At 35.9% G+C, this 18,250-nt stretch overlaps 1 protein-coding gene across 3 annotated transcripts in view; it reads right to left on the minus strand.

The window, feature by feature from the left end:
• Positions 1-18,250, minus strand: part of LOC150107977 (rab11 family-interacting protein 4-like) — a 186,317-nt gene that overhangs the window by 73,557 nt on the left and 94,510 nt on the right. For all 3 annotated transcript variants that reach the window (XM_090415498.1, XM_090415499.1, XM_090415497.1), the window contains exons 7-8: positions 14,167-14,270; positions 9,011-9,101 (exon numbers count right to left, since the gene is read on the minus strand). In XM_090415498.1, the coding sequence (XP_090271624.1) occupies positions 9,011-9,101; positions 14,167-14,270 (195 nt within the window). The remainder of the gene's footprint in view (positions 1-9,010; positions 9,102-14,166; positions 14,271-18,250) is intronic.

The following is an 18,250-nucleotide window of genomic DNA, read 5'->3' on the forward strand; positions in this document are numbered from 1 at the left end:
TTTTTGCGAAGGGTGATGATATGAGTTAGCATGTGTATATATATTGGCCAGTATGTGTAGGCTTGTGGTAAACAGTGAAGGATAGACAGCCTGAGGGAGGACGTGACTAGCGTATCCAGGAAAGGGAGCAAGTTCTGATTTTCAATTTCAATAGTGAATGTGCTCATGTTGTTTGTTCAGGTGGCTAAGGAATGTGTTTAAAGTTTGGCGAACGTGTGGCCAGATAACGAAAACATCGTCAATGTATCTAAGCTAAACTGTAGGTTTTAGAGTAAAAGAATCAAGAGCACGTTGCTCAAAAGCTTCCAAATAAAAGTTAGCAATTGGGGGGATAGAGGTCAGCCCATGGCCATACCTTCTTTTTGTAGGTACAATTTATTTTGCTACATGAAGTAACCGGAATGTAGTATGTGGACAAAGAGCCATAATGTCGGGCGGAAATTTGTTCTGTAGGATAGGAATTGTGTCATTGATTGGGACATTTGTGAAAAGGGCAGAAACATCAAAACTGACTAATAAATCATCTTTGCCGAGTGTTATGTTTTCAATTTTGTTTATAAAGTGTTGTGTGTTCTTTATATAGGAGGGGGAATGACCTACCAACTCCTTGAGTGTGGACACTAATTTCTTGGCTAGGTGATAATTAGGGCTGTCTATTTCGTCAACTATCAGCCGAAGCAGAATGTTAAGTTAGTGTACCTTGGGAACACCGTATATTCTGGGAGAACGGGTGTATAAGTTTTTTAACAGTCTCTGATGGTCAAGAAGTGACAGACTTAAGTAATTTCACAGTTTTTTCCTTTATACTGTTCGTCGGATTATAGTTCACAAGCTGATAGGTGCTGTTATCGGAGACTAGTTGGTTCATCTGATTGATGTAAGTTGATCTGTCAAGGATGACTATTGCATTACCTTTGTCCGATTTTGTTATAATTATATCTTGATTAGCTTTTAATGACTTGATCGCTGCTAGTTCTGTTTTTGTAAGATTGCTACATATGGTTTTCTTTTTATTCAAAACATTGCTGGTTTCTAAACGAATTTTATCAACTATATTATTTGGAAGAGATTTAATGCTTCTTTCTATGTGGTATATAACATCCAGTTTATTAATAGTTCTAGGTGCTACTGCGAAGTTTAGGCCTTTATCAAGTAGTGCAAGTTGACCGTTATTTAAGGTGTGGTTAGACAGGTTGATCACATGACTATTGCTTGCATGTGGTTGGTCGCTCCTCGTCTCACTTGTTTCTTGTTCATTGTTGGAGTTCTTTGCAGGGGAAGAGATATCCTAATTGGTTAGATTTGTATGATTGACATTCAAATTTTGCCGTTGTTTTAAAGTATAAAATTTGACCTTACGTTGTTCTTTATTACTCACCAGAATATGTTTAGCTGAATTATCAGTTATTCTTTTAAGCACACTCAAAATATTTGGATTCACATAACTAGAGAGTTCAGATTTAAAATTTAAAACTCGATTTCGGATCATTGCTAGATTATTGCAGGCTATTTGAATTTGTTCTCTAAGTATAGCTTTCTCTGTACATGCATAGATACGAAGTGCTTTAGCAGAAGTAAATTTCTTTTTTTAGCTTGATGCAGTTAGGAATAAGACTGCTGTCTCTGCATCTCTTCAAAAAAGCCAGCTAATTGATCAAAAGAGAAACGCATATCTTTAGCTTACCGTAATGATTGCAATGCTTGTGAGTACCCTCTCCATGGATTATGAGAATCCTTTCCTTCATGCTTACAAGGTGATCAGAATACATTATGCAAATTATGGAAACAACTACTGTGTTAGAGCAAAACTTTAGTTTAATATAAACCAAAATAGACACTCGACATTTTGACCTTCACATTAAGGTTGGTCAGTAACTTTAGCATGCCATGGAGATTGTAGTGCAGCTTGTTTCTTTGTATATATGTGTATATTCCAGATGATGACCTTAATGTGAAGGTCAAAATGTCAAGTGTTTATTTTAGCTTACATTAAACTAACGTTTTACTCTAGCATGGTAGTTGTTTCCATGATTTGTATAATGTATTCTGATTACCATGTAAGCATGAAGGAAAGGACCCTTTCTCTGAGGTTTCATCAAGCAAAATGACTTAACCCTGTGCATGTACATACACACACATTTCTGAACTTTACATTGCACAATTTTAATGTTTACTTGCTTTATTTCTTCCTTATATTTTTTTCTGTTTGGGGCACCAGGATTTAAAATTACCCGAGGTACAATCTAAATCATAAAATTTGGAATTTAGTCTTTCCAAATGTCAAATGAAATAGCTATAATACATTAATTAAAATGAAAAATGTATTATAAACATTACAAAGAAGTGGCAATTTCTTTTCAAGGAAGGTGGACACTTGCATCACCAAGAAATATGAAAGTACCAATCTCAGTAAAAATTATTATAAATACTATATTAATATTTATATCACTTTCACTAAATCAACCACTATGATTTTGCATCCAATGTTTCAACTGTAGAAGGTTTTTTTTTTTTTTTTTTTTTTTTTTTGTAGAAAGCAAACAGCTGTTAATCAACTATAACATGTATTCTATTATTATTATTATTACTATTACTACGGGCAACTCCAGGGAGTCATTAGACTCATCGAGGGAGGCCCCAAATCATATTCATCACAATTATTTGACATTCATACAGTATCTATCATACCTCGCCTTAAACCCATTCACTGTCACAGCATCCACCACAGACTCAGGGAGTGCATTCCACTCATTCACTACTCTAAAAGTAAAGAACCCAGCTCTAACACCTTTACTAACCACACTTTTGCCCAGTTTCCATGGATGTCCCCTAGTCCTCCCACAACCAGCCCTGTTCTCAAAAATATCTTCTGAATTAATTTTATAGAAACCCTTCAGTAATTCATCATCATCATCAAATTCCTGCCATGTACCCTCAAGGGGTGTACAGGATATGACAGTACTACACGAAAAAATTACATCATTACTAACTTCCTATCTACAATTTTCCTCCAAATCAGTCTGTTACTTGTCAAGACTCCAACATTATCAGATCTTATATTTCTATCGTCTAAGGCACTTTGTACCGTATCAATCCACCTATATCTTGGTCTTCCTCTGGGTCGTTTTCCTGCCAACCTGGCAGAGAACACTTGTTTTGCTAATCTTTCCTCTCCCATTCTATTTAAGTGACCATACCATCTGAGATTAGCTCTGCTAATGCATTCCTGGATGCTGACAATGTCAAGTTCTTTCCTAATATCCTCATTTTTAATATGATATTGCCATTGATGCCATCTGTTCACGCCTCTAATCTTTCTCAGGACTCTCATATCTGCGGTCTCTAGTCATTGGTCAAGTGTTTTACTTCTGACCCAGCTCTCAGATCCATAAGTTAAAATTGGTTTGAACACAGTCTTGTATACAGCTAATTTAGTGTTCCGACTAATTTCTTTCTTATTCCATATGAATTTATTCAATTGACTTCCCACGATACCAGCTTTGCTGAGTCTGTTGTCTATTTCTATATTTAGTTTACCATCTTCAGTAAAAATTGTGCCTAAGTAGCTGAAATGTTTTACTTGTTCCACAGGTTCTCCATTCACAACACAGTTGACATTTTCAATGATTCTGCCTATTTTCATTGTCTTTGTCTTTTTATTGCTGACCTTCATACCATATCTATTACAACAGCTATTCAATTTAGTCAGAGAATCTTGTAGACTTGTAGCGGATTTATTTAGAAGTATAACATCATCCGCATAAAGCAAAGAGCTGACATTAACATCTCCAATTTTGATATCAGGTTTAATACCACATTCCTTCATAATGTGATCCATATAGATAATGAATAACAGAGGGGATAATGTACATCCTTGTCTCACACCAGATTTAACATTAAACCATCTTCCTGTACTTCCTTCAATTCTAACTGCTGACTCACAACTCAAATAAAGACTAAGTATTGCTTGATATAATGCCCCATTGACACCATATAACTGCAGCGTATTGAATAGCTTCTCTCTTGGCACCTTGTCATATGCCTTTTCCAAATCGACAAAACTTAAATACAGATCTTTGTTATATTCCCATGCTTTCTCGACTATTTGTCGTAAAGTGAAGATCTGATCCTGACAGCCTCTATTTGGCCTGAATCCAGCTTGTTCTTCACCAAGCTTTTCTTCCACAATTCTTCTCAACCGTTTCTCAAGTATACTTGCATAGATCTTGCCAGGAACACTCAGTAGGGAAATACCTCTGTAATTCTCACATTCAGTTTTATTTCCCTTTTTATATATGGGTACTATGAGAGCTCTACTCCAATCATCAGGAATTCGTCCCTCTGTCCAGGCTTTCTGAACTATGCAGTGCAGCCACTGTAAGACTCTTATACCACCATACTTCAGCATTTCTGGTCGAATATCATCTACTCCTGCTGCCTTTCCACATTTCAAGCCTTTGATGGCTTTTTCTACTTCAAGTATGGATATGTATTCCTGACTGCATGCCTGGTCAGTGTTTTTTATCACTGTGCTGTCATCACTGCTTGTTTCATTTAGCAGTTTTTCAAAGTAATTACTCCATACTTCAAGGATATCTTTTTCTCCTGTTTTCATTTCACCTTTATCATCTCTAATTCCTTTTACAGCACTCTTTCCTCCATTCCTAAGCTTCTTCAACAACCTCCAGAATATTTTGCCACCTTCTTGATATTTATTTTCTATATTCTTGCCAAAGTCCTCCCATGACTTTTGTTTAGCTAGTTTTACACACTGTTTAGCTTTCTTACATTTGTCTCTGTATTCTGTAAGAGTAAAAGCTGACTTATTTGCCAGGAACTTTTGATATGCTTTCTTCTTTTCCTTCACTGCCTCTTTAACTTCCTGTGTCCACCAGGGAGTTCTGATTTTTTTATCTTTGCACACAACCTCACCACATGCCTCTTTGGCAGAATCAATCAATGTTTCCTTCAGAGTTTGCCACTGAATCTCCAAGGTTTGATTCCTGTTCTCAAACTCTTTCATTTTCTTTTCAATAATATTTCTGTATTTTAGTCTACAGTTTACATCTGAGAGCTGCTCAACTTTTATTCGCTTTAAAACTTTCTTACATGTTATTCTTTTCAATATGGAATTCAATTTTATCCTGCTCAAGACTAAATAGTGATCACTTCCAATTTCAAATCCTCTGTACACTCTGGTGTCCTGCACCAGGGAGAAAACATCACTATCAACAATAACATAGTCAATGAGACTTTTCTTATTCCTAGCCTCTTCTCTCCATGTGAATTTGTGCACATTTTTATGTTGGAACATGGTGTTAGTAATAACCAGTCCATGTCCTGAGCAGAAATCCAACAGATATTTGCCATTATTATTAGCTTTGCTCTTTTCTCCAAATTTTCCCAAAATATTTTTGTATGTCTCACAATCATTTCCTACTCTACTATTTAGATCCCCAACAAGGACCAACTTTTCCTTTTTCATTGTGTCAGTTGCTTTTTCTAAAGCCTCAAAAAATTCCTCCACTTCTACCTTAGTAGAACCTTCTGTGGGACCATAGGCACAAATAAGTCTCATTGTCCAGTTCCCCATTCTCATATTTGCCCACATTACTCTACTTGAGACTGACTGCCATTCAAGAAGATTAGCCTCGTATTTTGTGTTGAATACTATGGCTACTCCTTCTTTTCCTTGATTGTTATTGCCTGAATATAACATTTTGTATTTATTGCTCAGAAAGATCTCACCAGTTTTGGTCTTTTTTGTTTCAGTCACCCCTATTATGTCGATCTGGTACTTATCTAATTCCTCAGCTAGCTCCATTTCTTTGCCATTCAGGCTTCTTACATTGATAGTACCGATCTTTAACTCTGGTGATGTTGAGTTGGGGTTTGTTTTCAGATTTGTTCCAGTAGCTGACTTTTCGCTGTTCGCCCTGGTTCCCTGGCGAAAACAACGGGGGCCTTGTTTAACCGGGCGACGCCCCAGCCGGCATGAAATTTTGTCATGTTGTACCATCATTTTTTATTTTGGTTTAACCAATAAGAATACAATTTGGTCGGCTAAATCCCAAATTGCCAGCCCATCCTCGTTCGTTCAGTATCAAAGTAGATACCCAACAGGGTGCACCACGAGAAGGTGAGGATTGGACATTAGGTCAGAAGCCCTGGTCGGTTCTCCGCATTCCTTTAAAGGCTATGTGGAGGTCTCCTCTCAGTTATACAGCTTTGACCCTTAAGCACCCCTTCAGTAATTTGAATGTCTCAATCATATCTCCCCTCCTCCGCCTATCAACCAATTTTTGCAACCCACAAATCCTCAACCTGTTCTCATACGGTTCATTCCACAGACCTGCTATCATCTTGGTCACTCGCCTCTGGATCCTCTCCACCTCCTCCCCATCAAGAAGAAACCTAGGTGACCAAATCTGAGCACAGTAGTCTAGATGGGGTCTTATCAAGGCTCGATACAGAGGAACAATAACCTGCTTGTCTCTGCTTGTCAACGTATTCTTCAGCAACCAAGTGATTTGATGAGCTGATTTGGCCACTTTTGCAATGTGTCCCCTAAATTTCAATTCCTTATCCACCAACACTCCTAAATCTCGTGCCTCATCAATTTCCTGGAGCACGGTTCCACCAATGCAGTAAACTGCTGCCAATCTTTTCACCCCAAAATGTATAACCTTACATTTTGCCACATTAAATTGACATCCATTCTCCTTAGCCCAGACCTCCAATCTATCCAAATCATCCTGCAAAATTTTGACGTCATCTGCATTCACTATTGCCCTACCCAACTTCGCATCATCTGCAAACAAATGAACTGTTCCTCTCAGATCCTTTCCTATATCATTTATGAAAAAATTAAACAGCAGTGGTCCAAGAACAGATCCTTGTGGCACACCACTAGTCACAGGCCGTCTTGTGGACTCTACTCCTGAGTAAACCACTCTCTGATATCTCTCCGTCAACCACCCTCCTATCCATCTCACCAACCCTATGTCCATTCCCATATGCTGCAATTTACTGATTAGAATTCCATGTGGTATCCTGTCAAAGGCCTTAGCAAGGTCCAGTAGAATCACTGTAAACCCATTACCCTTATCCAGTTCAGCCGTCACTGTGTTATAATACGTGAGCAAGTTACTGAGGCATGACCTACCCTTCATAAAACCATGCTGTCCCCGATACAGTATCCCATTTTCTTCTATCCAATCTTGTATTTTCGTCTTAATTATACATCAAATTATCATGCAATTTATCTCACTTCAATTCTTTTTAAAGTAATGGAGAAAACCATTGACACTCAACTTCTATGTCATCTTGAAGCTTATCAACTATGAAAAACTAGCAGTATGGATTCAACCACTATCAATCAATGGGGGGGTGGAAGAAATCTTGCTTATATATTATCATCATACCTTTGGACAAATGCAATGGACCAGTCACCAGCTTGGCTACTCATCTCTGGATATCCTCCACCACCACCTAATCATCAAAAGGTCCTGGTGCAGCTATTCTAAAGAACATTTACTGTTTGTGTGATCCCATAGCAAGAGTTGACTATATTTTCCATTTTTAATATGAATTTAATTTACATTAAAAGTACCCCTTTTTTATCAACATATAACCTTAGGTGTGTGTGTGTGAGAGAGAGAGACATTTATAGTAATGTTAGAAATGATTATTCCTATAAACAAGTCCTAAAAATCTTGCAAATGTCATTTTAGATCAAATTGAATATTTCTAGGCATTTTTCCCTTTCAACATTAATTTTTTTAAATATGAGTCCATTTCATAAATTAAACAGCAAAATATAATGTTTGAGAGCAACAAAATTTAACTTATAAATATACACCACTAATTTGAAATGATGATAAATGCTTGTCTTTATGTAGTTACTGACTTCACTCTTCCACAAATAACTGTGGAAATTGTTAATATGACCCTGCATCTATAACTGCTGTAACTCAAAACCTGAGAAGCAATTCTCAACACTAATTTTTATATAATTTTGGGCTCACTGTATTAACTAATCAACCTTCATTCATTCCTAATTATCTGCCCTGAGGAATAGTAACCATGTAATTTCTCCAAGAAACTTCTATCTTCTCTTGGTCACTTATAGCACAAATACATTATAAATTTTGCAATCAATAAGCACCTCTGTAGCGCAATTGGAAGAACGATGGTACGTTGCGCCCTTCGATTGGAAAAGGCCTGAGTTCGATTCTCATCGTGATGGGAGGAATTTTTATATGGACTTTTTCAATCGAAGGTGAGTTAGCTGATCTCATATGGCAGTAGTGGAGTTTTTTCTCCCAGAAACTCGGGTTTTAAATCCCGCATACAGACAAATCAGTCCTTCAGAACACACGCAATTTACAGACAAAAAATACTAGTTGTGGTGGTGGGCATTAGATGGTGTTGGTGTGGATGATTGGTAGTAGAGGTTTGGTGTTGGTGGTGAAGACAGAGTTGTACAGTGGGTGCCTTCCCGCAGTGAGTCTATGGACTCCTTGGAGGTGTCACGAATAATAATAACCCTATCATCTTGTGTTGAATAATATATAAATATTTATATATATGATTATTATATATACACAGACACACATAGTTCATTCTCAGAAATAAATTTTTCCATAGCAATGCTGTCCAATAGGTTTTGAACCTTTCATCATCAGTGAGACTGCTATTAAAACTTTTGTCTCACCCCTCCCTAGCTAGTTATAACAGCAACAAAGGGAAAAGAGAAAAAAGAATATTTCATTGGATGTAACAGATATCTAAAAGGTAGAATATGCAAAACTAGTGGTAATATTAATTGATTACTTTTACATTTTTTTAGATTTAGTTCTTTCAATTGTGTTATTTCACTACATGGACCAAAGAACAAGTGTAGTTTGGTGTACTCAGCCCCCCCCCCCCCCCAAAAGCCTATTCAAAGTTTGCCTAGTAATCTGTATACTGTACTGTGTTTATTTAGTTAAAATTGTGTACAACTTACCATTGCTTCATTTAATCTTTTTTCTCCTTCTTTCATTTGTTCTTCAGACCTCACTTCAAGTTCACGAATTTGATCTTCAAGTGATTGTATCCTAGGAAAACATTAAATCTCAAAAAAAAGCATCTAAAGTCTAAAATCTAATTATTATTAACTTAATCAAATACAGAAGAAAAGAGTCAATGCACACTACACAGGCATTGCCGGCATGCTTGGCTGAGTGGTTAGCATATCCGCTCTTCAGCCAAAAAAAGGTTGCGGGCTCGAATCCCACTGTGGGCATTGGTATAGATGATGCAGTTGGTGGATGAGGTTGAGTGGTGGAGATGGAGAGTTCTAGAGTGGGTGCCATCCCTTGATGAGTCTTGGACTCCCTGGAGGTATCAAATAATAATAATAATAATAAAAGAAACAATCTGCAATCTGTTATAGCTCAAGCATCACAATGAATTTAGGATGAAACTTTTCTTTTCTCCTGGATAGATAATACTATCTATAATAAACATTCTTAACAGCATTATCATTTGCTGTAGTAACTATGACTCTTCATGTATGCTTCCAGTGGACTTACTGAGAACTTGATTCATATCCTGTCACCAACACTCCTGGTGGTGGGTGTTGCTTCTTATTTCAAATTCCCTATCTGGAAAAAATCTGAAAACACCAACAATAACAATCAATAAGAGTATTATTAATGTAGTTCTCTTCATGTTAATTTTTGCATATTTTAATACCAAAACATATTAATAATGACTAATCTATGTTTCAAGCAGAAATGTAGGTACTCACCATTATTATGAGCTTTGTCCTTTTCACCAAATTTTCTCCCAAATGTTTCCAAATAGATCTCCAGCAGGAACTAAAACTTTTCCTTTGTGTCCTCTCTAATGACTCAAAAAAAAAATTTCCTATTTCTTTTCTATGGGACCATAAGCAGAAATAAATCATACTGTTCAATTTCCCATTGTGAAATTTGCCTCCACTGCACTTGAAACTGACACCCGATCAAGAAGTTTGTCAAGTTATTAAACTTGACACTATAAGTTCAGCACTATAAGTTACTCTCTCCTTTCCCTGATCCTTAGTGTATAACAAAAAAAAAAAAGATCTTTATTATTCAAGATTTTCATCTGCTTTTGTCTTATCAAAGGCAATTATGTCCATATGGTATTTCTAGTTCTTCAATGAACTTTGATGCTATTAAAACACAGTCCTATCTTATTTCTCATGAAAAAACTCACTTTGCTTCTTCTTTTTACTTTAACAATAACCAGATTGCCAGAGATTAGATTTCTCTTCTTGGGTTGACTTATACCTCTAGCTTTACCTGGAATAAGCACATCATGGCTATTCTTCAACTTTCACACAACTAGGTGTACTTTTCCACTCAAAACATTATTCACCTGTACAACTACAGACAGTGAATAAATCCTTCAATCCACTCAGCCTTGAAATACTTTACGTAACTCCTACCCACAAGCAGTTGTAAACCTACAGTATAACACCAACAGTGGGCTAAGACTGATTTTTTTTTGGTTTGAGGAAAGTTCCCCATAAACCTCTGTAATCATAATTGATGCTATCCAGAAAAGAGATCTCTCTCTCTCTATCTCCTGCATAGTATCAATTAACTGAAAACCTCACACTTCTCATAGATGTTTTATTTTTGCCTTATAACATTCCTATAGGCATTTTCAGGGAACTTTCTCCTCAGACTATAAGAACACAAGCAGCTGCTGGTCAAGATTAATTTACATCCACTTCAAACCTAGAAAATCAAATTCTCTTCCCTCCTCTTATTCTTTGGATATGAATGAGAAGACTTCAGGTGTTTAAAAAATGTCAGATTCCCTTTCCTTTTAATTTCATGCCCATATACAGCAATTATGTACTACAGAATGACTCAGTTTCTTATAATCTGACATACATAAAATTTTTCCTACCAAAGAATTGCTACAGTTTTGCTACCGTTTACAGCAGAATCTGTATCTAACACACACAACGATGTAATGATTCTACTGATCAGAATTTCCTTCTGATTCAATTCACCACAAAAATCTAGCTATTTTCACTCAAATAACCACTAGAATTATCAATTTGTTCCTTTTAATCCCAAAACACTTGACTTTTACTAATGCACTTTCTTCTATAAAATTTAATAACTCACTAGGTAATCCAGTCACTGTCTCCTTGACCAAGCAATGTAGTTAGTACTACATGAAAAGTTACATGTAGTACTAATTTCCTATCAACAATTTTTTTCCACATTAGCCTGTTTATCTGTCAACATTCCAATATTATCAGATCTTATATTTCTGTCTTTTAAGACACTTTTTACTCTATCAATCCACCTACATCTGGGTCTTCCCGCAGGTCTTTTTCTTTCCGTCCTGCAAAAAACATGCGGTTAGCTAGTCTTTATGATAAATGCTGAATGATAAATGCACGTAAACACAAGAAAGATATTTAATTAACCAAATATTTCGGTCTGGAAATAGCAGACCATCTTTAGTGGTATTACAAGAACAGTTTTAAAAAATACAAGCTAGAATACTAACAATAGATCATTAAAAATAGAAAACGGTGCGTGATGTTATATCACTAAGTATTAAGTATAAAACAGAACATTTTGAAGTAGAGACATGATTGGGAAAAAAAAAAAAAAAGCTAGTTTTTCCTCTCCCATTCTGTTTAAGTGGCAATGCCATTTGAAATTAGCTCTGCTAACACATTCCTGAATGTTAACAATGCCAAGTTCTTTCTTAATATTCTTGTTTTTAATATACTACTGCAATTGATGCAATCTGTGCACACCACTAATCTTTCTCATGACTCTCACATCTGTGGCCTCTAGTCTTTGGTCAAGTGTTTTATTTCTAACCCAGCTCTCAGATCCATAAGTTAAAATTGGTTTGAAAACTGTCTTGTATACAGCTAGTTTAGTGTTTTGAGTAATCTCTTTCCTATTACATATAAATTTATTCAGTTGACTTCTGAATATAACCATACCAGCTTTGTTAATTCTGTTCTCTATTTCCATATTCAATTTGCCATCTTCACTAATGACTGTGCCTAAATTGTTGAAATGTTATAGGTTTTCTGTTCAGGAGGTAGTTGATGTTCTCAATATTTCCACCTATTTTCACTGTCTTTATCTTTGTAATGCTGATTTTCATACCAAATTTATTACAGCAGTTATTCAATTTAGTCAATTCTGCAGACTTGTTCTGGATTTATTTAGGAGTATAATCATGTGCACAAAGTAAAGAGATGAGATTAACATCTCAAATTTTGATATCAGTTTTAATACTGCTTTCCTTCAAAACGTTATCCATATAGATGATGAATAACAGTAGAGATAATGTACACCCTTGTCACACACCTGGCTTAGCATCAAACCATCTTCCTGATGCAATACCTCCTTTAATTCTAACTGCTGATTTACAACTCAAATAGGGACTATGTATTGCTTGATATAATGTCTCATTTAGACCACATAACTAGAGCATTTTAAACAGCTTTACTCTTGGTACCTTGTCATATGCCTTTTCCCGATCTACAAAACTTAAATACAGATCCTTGTCATATTCCCATAATTTCTCATAATTTGTCTTAAAGTGAAAATCTGATCCTGACAACATCTGTTTGGTCTTAACCCAGCATGTTCTACTCCGAGCTTCTCCTCCATAATTTTTCTTAGCTGTTTCTCAAGAATGCTTGCATAAAACCTACCAGAAAAACACTCAGTAGAGAAATTGCTCTGTAATTCTCACATTCAGTTTTATTCATTTTTTTTTTTATAGATGGGTACTATGAGTGCTCTACTCTAATAATCTGGAATTCAACCCTCTGACCACACCTTCTGAATTATGGAGTGTAGCCACTGCAAAACTTTTATACCTCCATATTTTAGCATTTCTGGTCAAATAGCATATATTCCAGCTGCCTTTCTACATTTCAGGTTTGTGATAGCTTTTTCTACTTCAAGTACAGATATATATTCAAGATGCCATTCCTGTTGAGTGTGTTCTACCACTATGCTCTCACTACTTGTTTCATTTAACAATCTCTCAAAGTAATTACTCCATACATCAAGAATATCTTTATCTTCAGTTTTCATGTCCCCCTTTGTCATCTTTAATTTCTTTTACAGTACTCTTTCCTCCATTTCTAAGCTTTTTCAATGGCCTCCAGAATATTTTACCACCTTACTGATATTTATTTTCTTTGGTCTTAGCAAAGTCTTCCCATGAATTTTGTTTGGCTAATTTTACACAATGCTTTGTTTTCTTATATTTTTCTCTGTATTCCTTAAGAGCACAAACTGACTTACTTGCCAGGAATTTTTAATATGCTTTCTTTTTTTTCTTGAATGCCTCTTTAATTTTCTGAGTCTACCATGGAGTTCTGATTTTTCTATTCTTGCAGATTATCTCATCACATGCCTCTCTGGCTGAATCAATGAAAACTTTCTTTAGGGTTTGACACTGTATCTCCAAGGTTTAGTTCTTGTTTCCAAACTCTTTCAGTTTTTCTTGGATTATGCTTGTGTATTTGAATCTATAGTTCACATGTGATAGCTTTCAACTTTCATTTGTTTCAAAACTTTCTTAAACAGTATTCTTTTCCAAATTTTCCAAAACATTCTTATATATCTGGTAATCATTTCCTACTCTGCTGTTTAGATCTAGAACAAGGGCTAACTTTTCTTTTTTTTGTTGTGTCAGCTGCCTTCTCTAATGCCTCAAAATATTTCTCCACTTCTTCCTGAATAGAACTTTCTGTGGGACTAAAAGCACAAATAAGTCTCATTATCCAGTCCCCATTTTGATATTAGCCTACATCGCTCTACTTGATGCTGCCTGCCATTCAAGAAAGGTATTCTCATATTTAGTGTTTATTTAGCGTTAAATATTATAGCTGCTCCTTTTTTTCCCTGATTGTTACTGGCTGAATATAACAATGCTAACTTAATCATAAAGAGAAAACTATTAACATTCATTTCTTTTATTAAAAAAAAAATAGCATTCACACATTCATGGTATGTCATATTGTACTACTGCAACAAAAGACATGACATACAGCCAAGCATGAACATGATAACAGAGAAAAGATTCTTTTTAAATGACATGTATAACAGTTTAACATAATTTACTTACCTAGTCATGAGGGTGACGTTTTCTTGTTTTACTCTACTATATCGATCATCACTATTAGTCTGCTTTTCTTTTAAAGTTGCTACCTGCTGTTCAAGCATATGAACCTTAGAGAAATAATTAAAAGGTCTTGAATATTAATTGAAATTAATTAATTAGTGTATGATACAGTCACAAGTTCCACAAAGCAAATATAGCATTCATATTAAATCAATAAATATATCACTACTAAATACTGCAACTACTACTAAAAAATGCATTATACTAGGCTTTTCTCTTTCAAAAAAGGCTTCAAAACTAATTTATTCATAATAAAGCACTGAAGGGGTGCTTAAGGGTCAGAGCTGTATAACTGAGAGGAAACCTCCACATAGCCTTTAAAGGAATGCAGAGAACCGACCAGGGTTTCTGACTTAATGTCCAATCTTCACCTTCTCATGGTGAACCCTGTTGGGTATCTACCTGGATACTGAATGAACGAGGATGGGCTGGCAATTTGAGATTTAGCAGACCAAATTGTCTTCTTAGTGGCTTAAACTGAAATACAAAATGGTACAACATGGTAAAATTTCATGTTGGCTGGGGCATTGTCTGGTTAAACAAGGCCCCCATTGTTTTCGCCAGGGAACCAGGGTGAACAGCGAAAAGTCAGCTACTGGAACAAATCTGAAAATACACCCAAATTCAACATCACCAGAGTTAAAGATCGGTACTATCAACATAAAAAGCCTGAATGGCAAAGAAATGGACCTAGTTGAGGAATTAGATAAGTACCAGATCGACATAATAGGGGTGACTGAAACAAAAAAGACAAAAACTGGTGAGATCTTTCTGAGCAATAAATACAAAATGTTATATTCAGGCAATGACAATCAAGGAAATGAAGGAGTAGCCATGGTATTCAACACTAAATATGAGGCTAATCTTCTTGAGTGGCAGGCGGTGTCAAGTAGAGTGATGTGAGCAAATATCAGAATGGGGAAACTGAACAATGAAACTTATTTGTGCCTATGGTCCCACAGAAGGTTCTACTAAGGTAGAAGTGGAGGAATTTTTTTGAGGCTTTATAGAAAGCAACTAACAAAATGAAAAATGAAAACTTGGTCCTTGTTGGGGATCTAAATAGAAGAGTAGGAAATGATTGCCAGACATACAAAAATGTTTTTGGAAAATTTGGAGAAAAGAGCAAAGCTAATAACAATGGCAAATACCTGTTGGATTTCTTCTCAGGACATGGACTGGTTATTACTAACACCATGTTCCAACATAAAAATGTGCACAAATTCACATGGAAAGAAGAGACAAGGAATAAGAAAAATCTCATTCCTTTTTTATTTAACATGGTCAATTCCATTGACTATGTTATTGTTGATAGTGATGTTTTCTCCCTGGTGCAGGACACCAGAGCGTACAGAGGATTTGAAATTGGAAGTGATCACTATTTAGTCTTGAGTAGGATAAAATTGAATTTCATAGTGAAAAGAATAACATGTACGAAAGTTTTAAAGCGAATAAAAGTTGAGCAGCTCTCAGATGTGCACTGTAGGCTAAAATACCCTAAAATTATTATTGAAGAAAAAATGAAAAAGTTTGAGAACAGGAACCAAACCTTGGAGATTCAGGGGCAAGCCTTCAAGAAATCCTGATTGATTCAGCCAGTGAGGCATGTGGTGAGATTGTCTGCAAGGATAGAAAAATCAGAACTCCGTGGTAGAAACAGGAAGTTAACGAAGCACTGAAGGAAAAGAAGAAAGCATATCAAAAGTTCCTGGCAAATAAGTCAGCTTGTGCTCTTAGAGAATACACAGACAAATGTAAGAAAGCAAAACACTGTAAAACTAGCTACACAAAAGTCATGGGAGGACTTTGGCAAGAACATAGAAAATAAATATCAAGAAGGAGGTAAGATGTTCTGGAGGTTGTTGAAGAAGCTTAGAAATGGAGGAAAGAGTGCTGTAAAAGGAGATAGAGATGGTAAAGGTGACATGAAAACAGGAGAAAAAGATATCCTTGAAGTATGGAGTAATTACTTCGAAAAACTGCTGAATGAAACAGGCAGTGATAGCACAGTGGTAAAAAACTATCAGCAGGCATACAGCCAGGAATACATATCCATACTTGAAGTAGAAAAATGTGAAAAGGCAACAGGAGTAGATGAATATTCGTCCAGAAATGCTGAAGCATGCTGGTATAAAAGTCTTACAATGGCTGCACTGCATAGCTCAGAATTCCTGCACAGAGGGATGAATTCGCGATGATTCGAGTACAGCTCTAATAGTACCTATATATAAAAAGGGAAATAAAACTGAATGTGAGAATTACAGAGGTATTTCCCTACTGAGTGTTCGGAGCAAGATTTATGCCAGCATACTTGAGAAACAGTTAAGAAGAATTGTGGAAGAAAAGCTTGGTAAAGAACAAGCTGGATTAAGGCCAAATAGAGGCTGTCAGGATCAGATCTTCACTTTACAACAAATAGTTGAGAAAGCATATGAATATAACAAAGATCTGTATTTAAGTTTTGTCGATCTGGAAAAGGCATATGACAAGGTGCCGAGAGAGAAGCTATTCAATACGCTACAGTTATATGGTGTCAATAGGGCATTATATCAAGCAATACTTAGTTTTTATTTGAGTTGTAAGTCAGCAGTTAGAACTGAAGGAAGTACAGGAAGATGGTTTAATGTTAAATCTGGTGTGAGACAAGGATGTACATTATCCCCTCTGTCATTCATTATCTATATGGATCACATTATGAAGGAAAGTGGTATTAAACATGATATCAGAATTGGAGATGTTAATGTCAGCTCTTTGTTTTATGCAGATGATGTTATACTTCTAAATAAATCTGCTACAAGTTTGCAAGATTCCCTGACTAAATTGAATAACTGTTGTAATAGATATGGTATGAAGGTCAGCAATAAAAAGACAAAGACAATGAAAATAGGTAGAATCGTTGAAAATGTCAGCTGCATTGTGAACCGAGAACCTGTGGAACAAGTAAAACATTTCAGCTACTACACGATTTTTAGTGAAGATGGTAAATTAAATATGGAAATAGACGACAAAATCAACAAAGCTGGTATGGTAGGAAGTCAACTGAATAAATTCATATGGAATAAGAGAGAAATTAGTCGGAACACTAAATTAGCTGTATACAAGACAGTGTTCAAACCAGTTTTAACTTATGGATCTGAAAGCTGGGTCAGAAGTAAAACACTTGACCAAAGACTAGAGACTGTAGATATGAGAGTCCTGAGAAAAATCAGAGGAGTGAACAGATGGCATCAATGGCAATATCATATTAAAAATGAGGATATTAGGAAAGAACTTGACATTGTCAGCATCCAGGAATGCATTAGCAGAGCTAATCTCAGGTGGTATGGTCACATAATGGGCAAGGAAAGATTAACAAAACAAGTGTTCTCTGTCAGGTTGGCAGGAAAACGACCCAGAGGAAGATCAAGATATAGGTGGAATTGATATAGTACAAAGTGCCTTAGATGATAGAAATATAAGATCTGATAATGTTGGAGTCTTGACAAGTAACAGACTGATTTGGGGGAAAAGGGGAAAATTGTAGATCGGAAGTTAGTAATGATGTAAATTTTTCATGTGGTACTATCATATCCACTCCTTGAATGTACATATCAGGAATTTGATGATGTATTAAGCTGAGTTTTTTGTGCAACATAGTGAGATGATTTGAAGTGCAGGTAACGTCCAGTGTCTGTTGGTTATCAGATTCCTTCATAAAGAATTCTAAGCATTTCACTGAAAAATTAAAAGGCATCACCATCTTAAAAACAGACATCCTTGCAAGCCAAGACGTGGTTTCGTTATTCACCAACATACCTGTTGAAGAAGTTATCAAGATCATAGAATATCTCTATCCACATGATACAGCTCAGCTTTTTCACCATTGCTTCAAATCGAATTATTTCAAAGTGAATAACACATTTTTTTATAAACAACTTGATGGCTTAGTCATGGGCAGTCCCTTATTACCTCCTTGTGCTGATCTGTTCATGGAAGAACTAGAAGCTGACATCCTTTCCAAAGTAAATCCAAAGCCATTGGTTTGGTG

Source organism: Typopeltis vanoorti, chromosome 3 (assembly GCF_054136105.1).
Source record: "Typopeltis vanoorti isolate ZY-2024b chromosome 3, IOZ_Tvanoo_1.0, whole genome shotgun sequence".
In the NCBI taxonomy this organism is placed as follows: Eukaryota; Metazoa; Arthropoda; class Arachnida; order Uropygi; family Thelyphonidae; genus Typopeltis; species Typopeltis vanoorti.